This window comes from Physeter macrocephalus, chromosome 4 (genome assembly GCF_002837175.3).
Source record: "Physeter macrocephalus isolate SW-GA chromosome 4, ASM283717v5, whole genome shotgun sequence".
NCBI classification, from domain to species: domain Eukaryota; kingdom Metazoa; phylum Chordata; class Mammalia; order Artiodactyla; family Physeteridae; genus Physeter; species Physeter macrocephalus.
In genome coordinates, this window is record NC_041217.1 from 126,492,376 (window position 1) to 126,509,392 (window position 17,017).

General features: G+C 41.5%; 1 protein-coding gene across 1 annotated transcript in view; it reads right to left on the bottom strand.

The window, feature by feature from the left end:
• Positions 1 to 17,017, bottom strand: part of LOC102991572 (interleukin-12 receptor subunit beta-2) — a 74,547-nt gene that overhangs the window by 41,889 nt on the left and 15,641 nt on the right. The window contains exon 7 of the mRNA XM_024119723.3: positions 10,866 to 10,945. Within this exon, the coding sequence (XP_023975491.1) occupies positions 10,866 to 10,945 (80 nt within the window). The remainder of the gene's footprint in view (positions 1 to 10,865; positions 10,946 to 17,017) is intronic.

Sequence of the window (17,017 nt, forward strand, 5' to 3'; positions counted from 1 at the left end):
AGGCTGTGCTCCGCAACGGGAGAGGCCACAGCAGTGAGAGGCCCGCGTACTGCAAAAAAAAAAACCCAAAAAATAAAAAAATAAAATAAAAAGAGCGTGATTAGGTTGGTTAAAAAAACCCAGTAACATCAAGTTTGCAAATCATGTATATAATGCATTACCCCTCAATGACACCTGGCCCTGACGGAATGGAATATCATCCCAGAACAACAGAACAGGAAGGGATTCTTCAGATTAACAATTAATTCAGTGTTTCATTTTATCAGTGGGGAAACTAAGCCCTGGGGACAAGAGATGACTTGCTTAAGGCCACTCAAGGGACAGATAGAGGGGCTGAGAGTGGAATCCAGGGCTCCTGACTTCTGGATTCGTGACCCCTCCACTCTGACTCACTGCTCCTTCTATTGGCAAGCCTGAGACAATGAACTGGTGAGTACGAGTGCCATGTTGCATAGTTGGATCCCCATTCACCCTTCTGGCCCAGAGTTGCAAAGCACCTGGAACATCAACAGTGGGCATGAGGTCAGCAATTTGGGGAGGGTGGAGATCCAGAATTCTTTTTTTCCAGAGCCAACGAGCCCTGAGTCAGAAGGAGAGAAGCTCTGAACCGAGAAAAACCTTGGCCTGAGGAGCCAGCTGGGTCTTCTCAGATAAATTTATTTTTACTCTAGTGTTTGTTTATTTGGGTGGGTGAGAAGGGGGAATCTATCACTTATTGGGCCATACCATGAGTCAGGAGCTCTACATCTATTGTCACATTTATTCCTTGTAACTCCCCATTCTGATGAGGGTGCTAAAGCTTAGAGAGGTTAAGAAACTGACTCAAGAAGTCCCTACAAATCTAAAAACAAAAAACAAAACGGTTCTGAAGAACCTAGGGGCAGGACAGGAATAAAGACACAGACTTAGAGAACGGACTTGAGGACACGGAGAGGGGAACAGTAAGCTACGATGAAGTGAGAGAGTGGCATGGACATATATACACTATCAAATGTAAAATAGTTAGCTAGTGGGAAGCAGCTGCATAGCACAGGGAGATCAGCTCGGTGCTTTGTGACCACCTAGAGGGGTGGGATAGGGAGGGTGGGAGGGAGATGCAGGAGGGAGGAGATATGGGGATATATGTATATGTATATCTGATTCACTTTGTTATACAGCAGAAACTAACACACCATTGTAAAGCAATTATACTCCAATAAAGATGTTTAAAAAAATAAATTTAAAAAAAAGTCCCTACAGGAAAGTAATGTGAGGTTTTAGTGCGCCCCCTGGTGGACGTGAGAGAGGAGGGCGATATCCAGACGGAGTCTGGGGTCCCTGGGAGCATCTCAAAGCCAGGGTACTTCTTGTCCCTTCTTGGGCAGTGCTGAGAGTGGGTTTCAAGCCAGTGGTCCTACTGTTGCTGTCACCCTCTCCTACTGGTAAGAATACACTAAAAAGGAAAAGCTGTCCATTGCCTCTCTCCCTTCAGCCTTCTTTCTGCTCTGTCCTGTGGAAAATGATCTAAACTTAGTAAACGTAGCCTTTCTGACTTCGCTTTGTCTGAGAAGCAAAGAGTGAACAGCTCCCTCATAAACCATTATAAGAATTCTGCTGCCTGAAAAGGCTTTCAGCATCAAAAATAACTTGGTGAATGTAATCCAAGAAAGGACAAAGTCTGATGCACTTGTGAATGCGTGCCCCGTTTGTGTTTTGAAGTATATTATAGGAAAGGTGTTTCTGTGAATTGATAAATCATTTCCTCTTAGGACTTCAAAAAAACTACTGTACTTATAATAAAGTAATATTTTACTTCTGAACTTCCCCTGATGCAAATAATAACTTTTAAAAAACTGTTAGAGCTTAGCCTGTATCAGAGAAGAGAGTCTGTAATCAAGACCCCTTGGAAAGCTGGACAGTTTGAACACTTACTAGTCACAGCTTTATCTGTGAAGATTTTTTTGGTTTTTTTTGGTTTTGGAACACTGCTAACTTGGTTCTTGTTATTCGGGAAGATCTTTTGCTTTTCTGCTCCACCACCTAGCAGCCACATGACCTTGGGCAAGTTATTTCACCTCTCTGAGCCTCAATTTCCTCATCTGTAAAATGAGGATAATTCTATATGCAGCATAGGCTTATTGGAGGATTCAATGAGCTAAGGGAAGTAAACTGTTTCAAAAGAGTGTTTGGTGCATGACAGATATGAAGACACTTGGTGGGTACTCTTCTCTCAGTTACTCTAATATAAAAATCATCATAATTGGCACTTTTCCCATCATACTTATATGGCTCTTCTATTAATCTTCTATTAATCTTGACCTGGCTTATACCACAGCTCTCTATGGAAGTTTCACCAGTATCATACAGTTGATTACAAAGTATATGCAATTTGTGGGTTTAAGTCTGGGTACCTTGACTTCAGAACTTATGACTGCCTTCAGCAACCCCAGTCCAAAGTGAAGACAATCCTCACCTGGAAGTTTTAAAAATCACTGTACTGGAAATTTCCATCTGTGGATCTATCTCCCCACTAGCCTGTCAGTTCATCTTTGCATCCTCAGTGTCATGACCAGCGTTTGCCTCCTAAGAATGACCTGGCAAACACTTTTCACAATTCTCATTTTCATACCAACCTCATGTTATATATACTTTTATTATCTGCACTGTACTCATGAGGCAAGTAAGGCACAGAGAGTTTAAGCACCTTGCTCAAGAACACAAAGTAAGTGGTAAAGCTGGAACTTGAACCCAGCTAGCACAGCTGCTCTATCTGGAGGATGAAGTCTTAACTGCTGTCACGCTGGCACTTAGTGGGCATTCCCCAGGTGTTCTGCTACTCTGAACTGATTTAATGGATAGTCATACCTCCTGGTCGTTACCCGGGCATAATAATGTCTATCTTGTTTTACAGCTAGAAAACGGCAAAATAATGGAAACTTTTTAAGAGCAAAGCTTTAACTCCCCTTCCATCTCTGTTTTCTATCTTCTGTTAATTCTCTGCTACTTACTCTTATCTTTGTCACTGACCACATTCTGCTATCCAACCCAAATTCCCTGCATTGCATCTGGTACAGTATGTGTGACTAGTAAGCAAGGGAAAGCAACCTGTTCTGTCTGAAAATATCTCCAGAAATGCTGTGCCAGCCTGTGATGAGACAGGGTTGGGAAAGGGAAGGAGAGAGAGTTGAATACTGCAGCAAAACTAATCTTTCCATCTGCTGCTTTTGTATTTAAACATTGATTCTGAGGTTGGATACCTCCTATAATTATATAAGGGCCTCAGGCTCCTGGCAGCCAATCTTCCCTGGGGATTTACAATAGACCTTTGTCCTCCATCAATATAAACCAGGTTACAAATAATACTTTCTACTTTTACTGAATCCCTTTCATATGAGGAGGCCAAAGAATTCATCCCTTCAGTGCAATGTGATACAGGTTGGAATATTCTTCTTTCACCAAAGACAAAGACAGGGAGAAAGAGACCAAGTGAATGTACTGAATAAGCCGCTTCTGGTCTCAACAGTCTGAGGCTGTGCTGTAAACTGGTGTATGGGGCTGGCTCTTTTCTCTTTCTTCTTGACTTCTATGGTTTGAGGGTAGCTGTTTATCCAAATGAATTACTTCATTGAACAAGTGAATAGAAAACACCCAGTTTTCCCCACCTTTGGAACCAGAAGTTTCCCTATCTCTCTTCTGTCTTGCTTGTTAAGGCTCAGGAGACTGGTTGTCGTTCACTACAGGAGGAAGCTATGCAGCCTTAAATGGGGCTACCCTGACCTGAGACGGGCTGCTATCTGGAGGGTGAGCCCCTGGTCACTGTGCCATACTGGCACTTAGTAGACACACCAGTTGTCAAAGACATAGTAGGAAAAAAAGAATGTAAAATAGCTCATTAATGTTTTTTTTTTTTTTTTTTCGGTACGCGGGCCTCTCACTGTTGTGGCCTCTCCCGTTGCGAAGCACAGGCTCCGGACGCGCAGGCCCAGCGGCCATGGCTCACGGGACCAGCCGCTCCGCGGCACGTGGGATCTTCCCGGACGGGGGCACGAACCCGTGTCCCCTGCATTGGCAGGCGGACTCTCAACCACTGCACCACCAGGGAAGCCCTCATTAATATTTTTTAAATCAATTACATGTTGAAATGATAACATTCCAAATATATCTGTAAGTAAAACGTATTATTAAAATTGTCCACCTCTTTCTTTTTATTTTCTAAAATGTGGCTACAAGAAAGTTTTAAATTACGCACGTGGCTTGCATCTGTGGCCTGCTTTATATTTCTATGGGATAGCACTTCACTAATGTGATCCTTTAAGCCAAAGTCGTGTCCCCAGGGGGTCTCCTGTCAAATGTTCTCCCACCCTTGTCCTGACTAACTTGTTCTTCTGGGGAGCTCCAGTATTAACTTCTTTTTTTTTTTTTTAGAGTCAGAAAACTTTAATAACACATGGACAGAATCAATACTAACAATTTAAGGGCAAGTTTATACATGATATTTTCTAAAGATTTTAAATATTCCTAAAGATTTTATCCTTAAAATTCAGTTTAAACAAACAAGCAAACAAACAAAAGCTTCACCCTATTTAACCCTCAGCAACTCGACGGTGGACTCACTTTACCCACACCTCAAAATCCTTCCAACCAATTAAGAAACTAAAAAGCAGAAACGCATGTGGGATTCTGACTGCCAGGACTATCTTGCGATGTGTAGACTCTCCTATCCCCTTTGTCCTCCTGACGTTCCATCTCTTAACTGCAGTGACTCGCTCATTGCCTGAGCTCCACTTTGTTCTATGGTTCACAAAGTTAGTCAGCTGCATAGAGAATGGAAGATGCTGAAATCTGCAGTATTACATTCTGAAAGGTCCTCTCTGACTCCTCACCCCTTCCCCTGCCTGGCCATCATCCCCCGAGCTGAACCTTGAACCCCTCCTTAACACCTGAGGGCCCTCACCATCTCCTTGCTATTTCTGTCCTCCTGCTGGAGTGTGAGCTCATGAACATGGAGCCTGGACCTGGCTTGTTCACTTCCATATCCCCACATGCAGCATGGGCTCTAGGCCTAAAGAGGGGTTTTATTGTATTTGTTTGCTTGAATGAGTGAGTGAATGAAGGAGTGAATTCAGCTCCATCTGCACACAGGTATTTCTCTTCCAGACCCATGGCCCAAACCACCATTTCAGAAAGTTTGTGACGTTCTATGATGGAGACAGTGAGAGGACGCTGAAGAAATTTACAGAGGAAATTGGAAAGGTTAATGTGGCTTTAACCCATCGTCATATCTTTTCATACATCATCCCCATATCTATTTGAGGTGACTTTCTTCTTAAAGGATAGAAGCTGTATTAACTGAAGGAAAAGTGTGCTGGAATCACGGATTGAAACGCTTTGTCAAAGCAAAGGAAACGGTATGAAAGTTTGTGCAGAAGGAAATGATAGAGGGAATCTGAGGGAAAGGATGGGTGACACTCCTCCTCCCCCTTAAAGGGCTCTAACCCAACACTGGGGCCGTTGGTAACACAGCAACAGTTTCTACCTGTTATTGCATTTACTGTTTTAACAACACCCAGGTGTTTTTGCTTGATTCATAGATTAGGTTCTACTTTTTGGCTTCAACATAGAAAGTATTTTTTCTCTTAAAAGCAACTATGGGGACCTCCCTGGCGGTCCAGTGGTTAGGACTCTGGCTTGCACTGCCAGGGGCGTGGGTTCGATCCCTGGTTGGGGAACTAAGATCCTGCAAGCTACGTGGCGTGGCCAAAAATTTAAAAATAAAAAAATTTTAAAAAGCAGCTATGGCAAAAAATAGTACAGGATATTTTCGAGGAAATGGAGTTTTTTGGAGAAACTAAGGTGTGGGAAAACGAGTAACTATGGGGGAACCAGACATCAAAGGTCTCCTTTACCCTCAACATATTCACACATCCACCTTCATAAATACACATGCATATAGATACATTCATACACATCCACACTCACACACCCACACATATACACCCGCACTCATACCCACATGTATCCCACACACTCACACCTTCACACTCACTCACTACAGAGGGTGATTCACATGTTGGAATATAACACCTAATGTGATGGTGTCAGGAGGTGGGGCCTCTGCAAGTTGATTAGGCCCTGAGGGTGGAGCCCCCATGGGTGGGATTAGCACTCTCTAAGAGACCCCAGAATGCCGTCTAGCCCCTTCCACCACATGAGGATACAACAGAAATCTGCGACACAGAAGAGGGCCCTCACCCAACCATGCTGGCAGCTGGATCTCAGACTTCCAGCCTCCAGAACTGTGAGAAATTGATCTCTGTTATTTATAAGTCCCCAGTCTATGGTTTTGTTTTTTTTTTTTTGCAGTACGCGGGCCTCTCACTGCTGTGGCCTCTCCCGTTGCGGAGCACAGGCTCCGGACGCGCAGGCCCAGTGGCCATGGCTCACGGGCCCAGGCGCTCCGCGGCATGTGGGATCTTCCCGGACCGGGGCACGAACCCGTGTCCCCTGCATCGGCAGGCGGATTCTCAACCACTGCGCCACCAGGGAAGCCCTATGGTATTTTATTATACTAAGACACATACATGCACAACATACATGCCTGCGCACTCACACATGTACTCACATATACACACCCACACACTCACATCCCTCCCACGCATACAAAACTCACACGAATTCACACACATGTGCACTCACTCACATACACAACACACATGCACACACACCACTCCAGACACGCACATTCACACATCCTCAACTCCCTTCACACACACCAGGGCTGTACCCATTCAGCACCAAGCTGTTCTCCCCTAGTGTAAACATCCTACAAAAACGAAAGGTCATCTCACTTTTCCCTATCTGCAAGAGAAACGTGTTCTCTCTGTGTTCACAGGCTGATGGGGTTTTACTTGGGGCTTCCTTTGGTGCCAAAGCCCCAAATTCCCCTTTGCAGTGGCGGGGTGTCCCCCTTATCTGGTTTCCCAGTATTGATCAAAGTGAAAAAAGAAAAATCAGCCACCACACACGTCTTTGTTTCCTTTCACCAGTGTGGTCTGACTGAGGCCCCACCACAAAGCACTTGATCCGGCTACAGTGTTTCTTTCTAGCCTGAGGTTTAGATGAGTTCCTTGGGTCACGGCACAGCCCGCCCCCCAAGCCAAGCCTGCCTAAGGGGGGCAAGAGGAATCCCAGGCGGATGAGTGGGAAAGGGGTGGCTCCAGAGGGCAGTATTTCCGCCCAGGAAAGGCTTCCAGCACAAGTACCACATCATGGAATCCTCTCATGGGAAATCACTTCCCCTCCCTAGACCTCAGTTTCCGTGTTTGTAAAACGAGTGTTGGAACTGCATGCTGCTTAAATGCCCTTTGGCTCTAGAGGTCTGGGATTCGTGGTTCTGGGGTCCAGAGCAGGACTGCTCATCTCAGCAACTCCAGCCGGGGTTTAATTGCCTCTCCCAGGTGGGTGGAGAGGCAATCGAAGAAGCCCAGGATTCGACAGAGAAGGACTAAATCCTGTAATGACCCTATAAAACTGAAGACTGGGTCCAACTTTCCTTTCTCAGGCTGGACAATCACTGAAGGTTTTGAAGGTGCCCTGTCACGACTACCATCTGGCACAAGGTTATAGAAGCTTCTAGCATTTACATTTTTGGTTTCTTATTCAAAACGATTCCAGTCCAAAGCATCCTTCTTGGGCCCACAGTTCTGGCTCCACAAAAGGAAAGATTTTCTAACTTATCAATAAGAGATGCCATCAAGGCATGGGCTTCCTCCAAAGCGATTCTCCCTGTCCCAGAAGGTCCCAGATATCTGTCTGTCCTGGCTGGGCTGGGAGCAATGTTTATGAGAGAAAGGGTGGACTAGAAGAGCTTCAAAGCCTCTTTGAATTTCAAGACTTCATTTTAGAATCTAAGCTTTGTCAGGAATAGGGACAGGATCAAGATGAGCAGCAGACAGGAATTTGCATATGCAAGCTTGCTAAGCATTACCTGTTGGCTAACAAATAGTTATTTTGACTTTGCTCTGACGTTGGTTTCAGGGTACCCTGCCCATGCCTGTTCTAAATTCTCTTTGTGACAGTATACACAGATATAGCACCAGGCATGTTGCTTACCCTGTTAGGATAAAAATCATGATGCAGTATCATTTAATTTTTCCTTGGTGGCCCCCGTGATTTTTCTGGGTTTGTGTTTTCTCATCTACTGGGCCCTACAATGGCCTTGTCAGCTCTGCAGGTACCAGGATCATTACCCTCATTCTACCGAGAGAAACCCTAGAGTAGAGAGGGGTGAAATGGGACCAGAATAGAGTATCTTTTCAGATAACTGTAAAGTACATTTTGGGAGAAGGGATCTTTATGGGAGGAAGAATATTCGTTTTAACCAGTCGCTTACTTCTGAAAACGAAAACCAATAGCCAGGAATTGAGCTGGGTTCTTCTATACTATTTACAAATTATGGCTGCTCTAAATGACTTGCTTTAGGAATAATCCTGCCATTAACAATGCTTTATTTTAAGATAAATTTTAAGCTGCAGTTTTAGTTTCAAAGTGAAGAACTTGACTATGACTCACCAAGCTATTTATAGTAGACTCCTCTTATGCCAGACATTTTGTGTGTGTGTGTGAGAGAGAGAAAGGGAAAGAGGGAGAAAGAACTCATTTCTTAAAACCGAAGAAGATTGCAATTATCAAAATCTATCAAGCTAACCCCATCAGAGGACTTTATTACTCTGACTTCTGGTTTCATGCTCATCAGCTTCATAATTCCAAAACTGTTTATTTACCCTTAACTAGAAGAACTGTCGTAAAAGGGGTGTAAGTTTTGGGAAATAAAACCTCTTCTTATGAACATGCCAATCAGTAGCTCAATTCAAATAGTATTTTTTTGGACAAAGATGAGTCATGCTGTAGCAGAAAGAGCTCTGGATGGGTTTCAGTCCCAGCTCTGCACTTAATAGGTGGGTGACTTTGAGAAGAACCTCCTTTCTTGGACTCTCAGTTTTTTCATGTGTTAGTGGGGATACTAGTATGTACCTCTTAGAGTTTTTGTAAGGATTAAGTGAAATGATAATGCCAGCTTTCAGTATTCTGTAAAACTTTTACATTTTGTAATAACATTAGGCCTCATCGTTTTCTGGAAGGTTGTTCAGTTTACTACTGTTTTACTACTATTCATAAGGGCTGCTTTCTTTTCCTATTCCTATTGTTTTCTACTATTATTAGTATTCCTGAGGTAGAGCAGCTTTTTTTCCATCCTTTCCCTTTTCAATGACCATAGAAAACATATTCTTTCCATTTGATTTTTTTTTTAACATCGTTATTGGAGTATAATTGCTTTACAATGGTGTGTTAGTTTCTGCTTCATAACAAAGTGAATCAGCTATACATATACATATATCCCCATATCTCCTCCCTCTTGCGTCTCCCTCCCACCCTCCCTATCCCACCCCTCTAGGTGGTCACAAAGCACCGAGCTGATCTCCCTGTGCTATGCGGCTGCTTCCCACTAGCTATCTAATTTACATTTGGTAGTGTATATATGTCCATGCCACTCTCTCACTTCGTCTCAGCTTACCCTTCCCGCTCCCCATGTCAAGTCCATCTTCTACATCTGCGTCTCTATTCCTGTCCTGCCCCTAGGTTCTTCATAACCATTTTTTTTCTTTTTTTTAGATTCTATATATATGTATTAGCATAAGGTATTTGTTTTTCTTTTTCTGACTTACTTCCACTCAGCAAAATTATTTTGAGATTCATCCAGTTTGTTGTGTGTATCAGTAGTTTGTTCCTTTTATTGCTGAGTGATATCCTATTGTGTGGATATTACACAATTAGTTTATCCGGTCGCCTGTTGGTGGACATTGGGTTGTTTCCAATTAGGGACTATTACAGATAAAGCCACTGTGAACATTCACATACAGGTCTTTGTGTGGACATGTGTTTTCATTTTCTTTGGTGACTACCTAGGAGTAGAATTCCTGGGTCACATGGTAGATGTATATTTCAAGCTTTTAGTTTGCATTTCCCTAACGACTAAAGATGTTGAGCATCTTTTCATGGGCTTATTTACCGTCTATAGATCTTCCTTGGATATGAACACTTGTCTGTTCCTATCTTTTGCCCTTTTTTAATTGGGTCATCTGTCTTATTAATGGCTTGTACAGTTATTATATATTCTAGGTATGAGTTCTTTGTTGGAGATAAGTTTGTGTCTTAGACATTTGTGTCTATTTTCATGAGGGATATTGGTCTGTAGTTTTTCTTTTTTATAACGTTTTTGTCTGGTTTTGGCATGAGGATAATGCTGACTTCATAGAATGAGTTGGGATGTTTTTCCTCCGTTTCAGTTTTGTAGATTTTTTGATGATGGCCATTCTGACTGGTGTGAGGTGATAGCTCATTGTAGTTTTGATTTGCAAGAAACCATATTCTTAAACATCCACAGCTTTAATTTCCCCCCAAATGAATAACTGAGGTTGCATGGTCACTGTTGGGCATATTGTATTAATCAGAAGAGAAGGTGTAGTGAGTGGGGTCAAAGGGTGGATGTGCTCGGGGATGGGAGGGAACCTTGATCTGACTGGAAGTGGGTGAGGGAAAGATGTGATTGTGTGGAGGCAGGAAGTCAGAGTTCTCACCCTTGTTTGGGAAAAATAAATGACACAGAATCAAGTATCATGAGGATCTGGCTGAGAAAATAAGCTCCAACACAGACTCTGAAGGCTCATACCAAAGCCACTATGGAAACAGAAGGTTTTTTTCTGGCCTTGAAACTTATCATTCAACTATGTAATTCTCTTCATATGTCAATTATATCTCAATAAAAACAAAACAGAAAACCCAAATCTATAATTCTCCTGAATTTTAAGTGGACACTGCAAACTTACCTTCCAGAAAAGAGAAATGTGTTGTCTATTGTAGTCAATGTGCTGTCTCATGTACCAGACATCTAATGTTCCAGTAGGCTCTGTTTTGAAAGGGAAAAAACCAGTTTCATATATACATATATATCTATACAATATGAAGACTTTGGAAGTCAATTGGTTATTCATTAAATAATTCAGGGGGAGTAGGATTATAGGATAATTTCAATTTTCTTTGTGTCCCAGTATCTTCCTTTTTCTGTTGTTACACAATGAACATGTATATATCTTTGACTACAGAAGTCAGAAAAAACAAGGCTACCTTGAAGACAAATTTTTTAAAATGACGAGGAAATTAGATTCTTAACTTACTCTTAAAACATGTATTAGTAAAACAACTCAAAGAAAGTACGTGTGGTTAATTCTTTTTTATTGGAATGCAGAAAGAATTCTCAACAGAAACATAAACATAAATCACAAGGGAAACATTTTTTTGATCCCATAAAAATACAAAATACAAATGATGAACTTTGTGTTCATCTCCATTCCTGAATTTATGCTGGCGTATAATTATTTGGTTTTATGATCACTAGACAATAATCTATTTGTAAGGAAGCCTATCTCATTCATCTGAATACTCCTCATACCTAGCACAGTGCTTAGAATGTAACAGACTCCCAGTTACTCTTTGTTAAATGATGAATAAGCAAATGAACAAACCAGGCAATATTATCTACTTGATGCTGAAACACAGGCTGAACTCATAGAAGAAATAACCACCAATCCATAAGACGATGGTCAAATATTACCTAATTTAATTTGAGAAAGTCAATCGAACATACTTGAAAAGAAACTGAATAATCAACTCCTGTGTCTAAGAGTGTGAGTGTGTGAGAGTGTGTGTGTGTGTGTGTGTGTGTGTGTGTGTGAATGGGTGAAGTAGTTTTATTTCTCCCACTGTCAGATTTGTTTTGATTTACAGCCAGGGGTGGAATCAGCAGAAGCGATCCCTGAAAACAGGCTTCAATTGCACCAACCTTACTTTTGTAACAGTGACATTCAGAGTATATTAGGGGGAGGCTATCTTGGGGTTCCTTTTGGAGCAGCAAGTTCCATTTAACCAGATGGAAATTTCCAGAAACTAAGTCCCATCTGGAGAGCAAAAGATAAACAGCCAGAGAGGGGAGAAGAGAAAGAAGGACAGGGAGGGAGCACATGTCCCAGCACATACTCTGGGCAGGCCCTTTGTGGGCCCATTCAATTACCTCTCCCGTCCTCCTCAGCCCCGTGATGCACTAGGTTCAGTGCAGTGGTTAAAGTGTGAGCTCCAGAGCCAGACCGTCTATGGGCAAATCCCAGCTCTGTGATCTTGAACAAATGTTTACCATGTCCTCAAGCCAGGTTCCTCATCTGTCAAATGAGGACATTAATTCTACACATCAGATGGGGCTGTTGTGAGAATGTAAATGAACAGAAGAGTGCTGACACATGGTAAGTACTCAGTAAATTTTGCTGCTGTGTTTTCTTCCTTTGAGAACTGAAGTACTGAGAAGTTAAGGAACTTGATCAAGGTTCCAGAACTAATCATCGGAGAAGCCAGGTTTTGAACACAGCTCTGTTTTATCACGTAGCCTGTGCTCTTTGCTCTGCATCATGCAATTGCCTGGCTCTGTGAAGGCTTATGATTTCTCTATAAAACTTACATCCGCCATCAGGTACACCTTTCTATTCTCTTCCTTTGTCACTTCCTCTTCCTGCCTCTCTCGCCTTTGTCTCTCTTTTTTTTTATTTCTAAACATTCACTTCTTTTCTTCCCCTTCTCTTCCCACCAGTGGTAGTATTTACCCTTGCAGCCAGGAATTAGAAGTAAGAAATGTGTACAGAAGACATTCTGAAAGTGCTCTCAATCGTTCAGGATTACAGGGACCCAGGAGTCAAGCTCAGAACTTTTGTTCTGCTAGTCCAGATGCATAAAAGGAAAAAAGCACAGGCAACAGAAGGAAAGGGGGCCTGACATTTATTAACCACCTACTATGTGCCAGGTAATCTTTGGACACCTTATATGCATGATCTCACTTAATCTTCACACAAGGCAGAGGGTACATGTGATTATACCTGTTTTGCAGCTGAGGACAAGGAGGTTGACAAATGCTAAGTGATTTACAAAAACCGTGGAGCTGGTAATGGCAAAGCTAAGAGCCGAGCCCAGGTATCACTGTCTCCAAAGACCCCGCTCGTCCATTACAGTCCACCATGTTGAGCAAAGATCTGAATACTCCACAAACTAGATAATCCAGACATTGACTACATAATCAGGATTTGGAAACTTGGGTGTGCTCAGTGTCAAAGCCAGTGGACATGTTCCATGGTGCTAAATGTCTTCAGTAAATTACATATTGGTAAGAAATTTAAAGGGAACACTCATTGCCTCTCACTGTCACCCATTGCCTCTACAACCTACCAGATTATTACAGAGCTAAGAATCAAATTCTAGAGTCATGTTTTCTTCAAAGGATAAATTGCAAGTGAAGCTGAAATTTTAATGGTGCCCACTTGCAGCGTAAGCCTCTATGGGAGAGAAATCATTAGCGAAATCTGTATGAGTGTCAAGTGTAAAATTTCATGACCAGGAATGTCAAACCACTGCTGCTTAGAGCAACTTAAGGGCTAATATTAGAGACAATCTTTGACATTCATTTGTCATAAAACCAATTGAAGTCCTAACCTCAGTGTTATATAACAAAAGACAGATAAAACTATTATGGTTAGACGAGAAAAGGAAAGTCAAAGGCCCATATGTCCAAGTGAAAAAAAAAAGATGGGTACAAATGATTAAAAATATGAATATCGAGAAATGGAAGTCAGTTCTCCTGAGATGAATGTACCTTCAAGGTAAAGGAAAAAACCATTGGGTTAAAGAGGAGGGAATCACCAATATGAAAAAAGAAGACATCCTAAATTAAGCAGATCAGCTTAACTGACCTAACTGACCTCGAGGGTTCTTTCAACTCTAAATCCCAAGATTCTAGGATTCTATGAAACAGTACACGTGGTAAATAAATCAGGGCTAAGCCATGAGCTACTTCTGAGGTTAGCATCCATCTCTGAAGCCAAGGCAAGTGCAAGGGCATGAACAAGAGCAACTGAATTGCAAGTGGAAAGCAATCTCTCCACAGAGATTAGCAGGTGGTGGAGTGGAGTAGAAAGATCTCTAAGAACAGTGAAAATGGAGAATTTAACACAAAGTAAATATGAAAAAGGAATATCTTGAGAGATTTCAGGTAGTGGGCTAAATTGAACCCATGAGAATATTTTGGTCCAAACCATGCTCCAAGCAGGACAAGATAGAGCTAAGTCATTTGCCATATTGGTTCCTCCATGTCCACTCTTTGGGTGGGCTGTGATACGTTTCTCTAAAATCTAGTTTCAAATAACTCAAACAGATTTACAAACACCCATTTGATTAAACAATTTTTTAGTGGTATACTCTTGCTTTTATACGTTACCACCTGCTATGTCTCCATGGGAAGCCCTATCCAGATGCCCCCACCCTTCCTCCTCTTTGATAACTTTCAACACTTGGTTCACTCTCTCTTTCCACTCCTTTCTGTCACTATTTTTGGTGGCTTATCATCCACCCTGGTGTTCCTTCCCAATGGCTGGTACTGTCCCTCCCCACACCTGCTCACTTCCAATGATCTGATTCTCTCAACTTCTTCATTGAGCAAAAGGAAGCAATAAGACAGGGATTCCCTAATCTTTCCACCCTGGAAACTTTCAAACTTCCCCATCAATTCCCTAACACAGCACCCCTACTGATTTTACTGTGTATGAAGCATCCCCACTTCCATCAAAGACCAACCCCTTGAGTTCTGTATCCCATCCTCTTGCTTCATCAAGGATCTCTCTCCCACCATTATCCTACTTCCTGTATCATTAATTTCTCCCTCTCTGCTGGGCCCTTATCATCACCTTGCAAATATACTGTATTATCTCTGATCCTAAAAGCAAAAACAAATAGGGAATTTAATACCACATCCTGCTCCAGCTACTGCCCAACATCTCCGCTCTCCTTCACAGAACTTCTTGAAGAGTTGTGAACTGTCACTGTCTTTATTCCCTCACCTAACATTCACTCTCAAGCAATGCCAATTGATTCTGTCCCCATCACACTACTGATGCTGCTCCTGGGGCAATGAATGCTGTTTTGCCAAATCTAATGATCACTTCTCTATTCTCATTTCATTGGATTTATTGGCAGCATTTGACATAGCTGAACACTCCACCATCTTTTTTTTTTTTTTAAAGAAACATAACCTTTCAACATCCAGATCACAAGTGAAGCCCCCCCCATTTTTTTTTTTTTTTTTAAAGAAACATAACCTTTCAACATCCAGATCACAAGTGAAGAGCTTGTTTCTTAATAGAAGCAGAAATGTTTCATCCATACTAAAGTCAATGGAGGCCTCATGTTAGAGTGCCAAGGGAAAAAAGTGAGTTGCAAAAGATTACATACACATATAATTTTGATTAAGCTCAAAAATAAGCAAAACTAATCACTGTTTAGAAATACATACATTTCTGAAAGCTACGAGAAAAAATATGAGGATAATATAAACACACAGTCCAGAATAGTGGTTACGTATAGTGAAGCGTGACATGGTAAGAATATATTGGTAATTTTATAGCATTTAAGCTGAATGGTGGGTTTCTAAGTGTTCATTTTATTGTTATGCTTTGTAATGAGAAAGTAGCTTAAACTAGGATAGTCAGAGTAGCAATGGAAAGAATGAATGCATTTTGAATATGTTTTAGAAGAGTCAACTGCTGGTATGAGGGGATAGGAGAAAAGGAGAAGTTAAGGATTATTTCTGCATTTTTGACTTGAGTAGCTAGGAAGATGGTGGTGTCAATTACCACGATAGGAAAGATTGAAACAGAGGCATTTTGGAAACATTTTGCTTTGGAGAAAAAAATAAAAGTATCTGTTTAGGCTATGTGAGGTTTAGAATGTCTGTTGACATCTAAGTGAAGATATGGAATAGGTGATTGGAACACAAACCTGAAGTTCTGGAAAGAGTCCAGGACAGAAATTATATTCTCTTTCTCTCTCTCTTTACCTACCTATCTAGTTTTAGAGCCGTGAGACTGAATGAGGTCAGCTGGGAAAAGAAGGGGGTCCAATATAAAGCCCTACAGATTGAGATTAAAAAGAGAAAGATGGCCAGCAAAAGAGACAAAGAAGAACTGACCAACATGGTAGAGTAAAAACCAGAAACAAGGGATTTCACAGAATTCAAGAGAATCAAGTACTTCCAGGAGGAAATACCTCTTTTATTCTACTGAAATAACCTTGGAGACCACATGTTCCAGATGGAGGAAGGCCATAAGATTCCCTTTGGACTTTGCAGGTTTTTCTTGGTGTCATCTCTTCCAGGAATCTTTCCCTGATGTTCCAAGATAGACTATAAGCTCTTGAGTCTGAGGATCTGACTGGTTATCATTATGTCTGAGCACCTGGCATAGTTCCTGATATACACACATTCCTCACAGATCATCCAGAGAAGTATTTTTTTCCTCCAGTGGCTTCTTTTGGAGGGCTTCATGGAAAACATTTATTCCCATTTGGGTGATCACTACCTTGTCAAATAGTTAAGCTCAGGCATTTACTTCTTCCAGGATAGGTGTTGGGCTTAGAAGAGACCACAAGAAGAAGAAAAAAAGGGTAGGGATACTCACTGGATCTGAAACATAACATTTTTCCCTCTAATGAAAATGTTTGTAGGTAAATCCCTTTAAAAGGTAAAGAACGATTCATTCTCATTTCCTGAAGCCTTAGGCAAAAAGATGCAAGTATAATAGTTTCAAGTTTAGCTAGTTTAGGAGTCAGCAAACTATGGCCCATGGACCAAATCTGGCTGATTCCTTATTCCCTGTTTTGGTATAGCCAGTGAACTAATAAGAATGGTTTTCACATTTTTAAATGGTTGAAAACAAGTCAAAAGAAGAATCATTTTTAGTGACATGAAAATTTTATAAAATTCAATTTTCAGTGTGCAAAAATAAAATTTTGGACACAGCTTTGTCTATGTATTTGTATACTGTCAATGGCTGCTTGCCTGTGATAACAGTAGATTTTAGTAGTTGTGACAAAGATCATATGGTCTGCAAAGCTG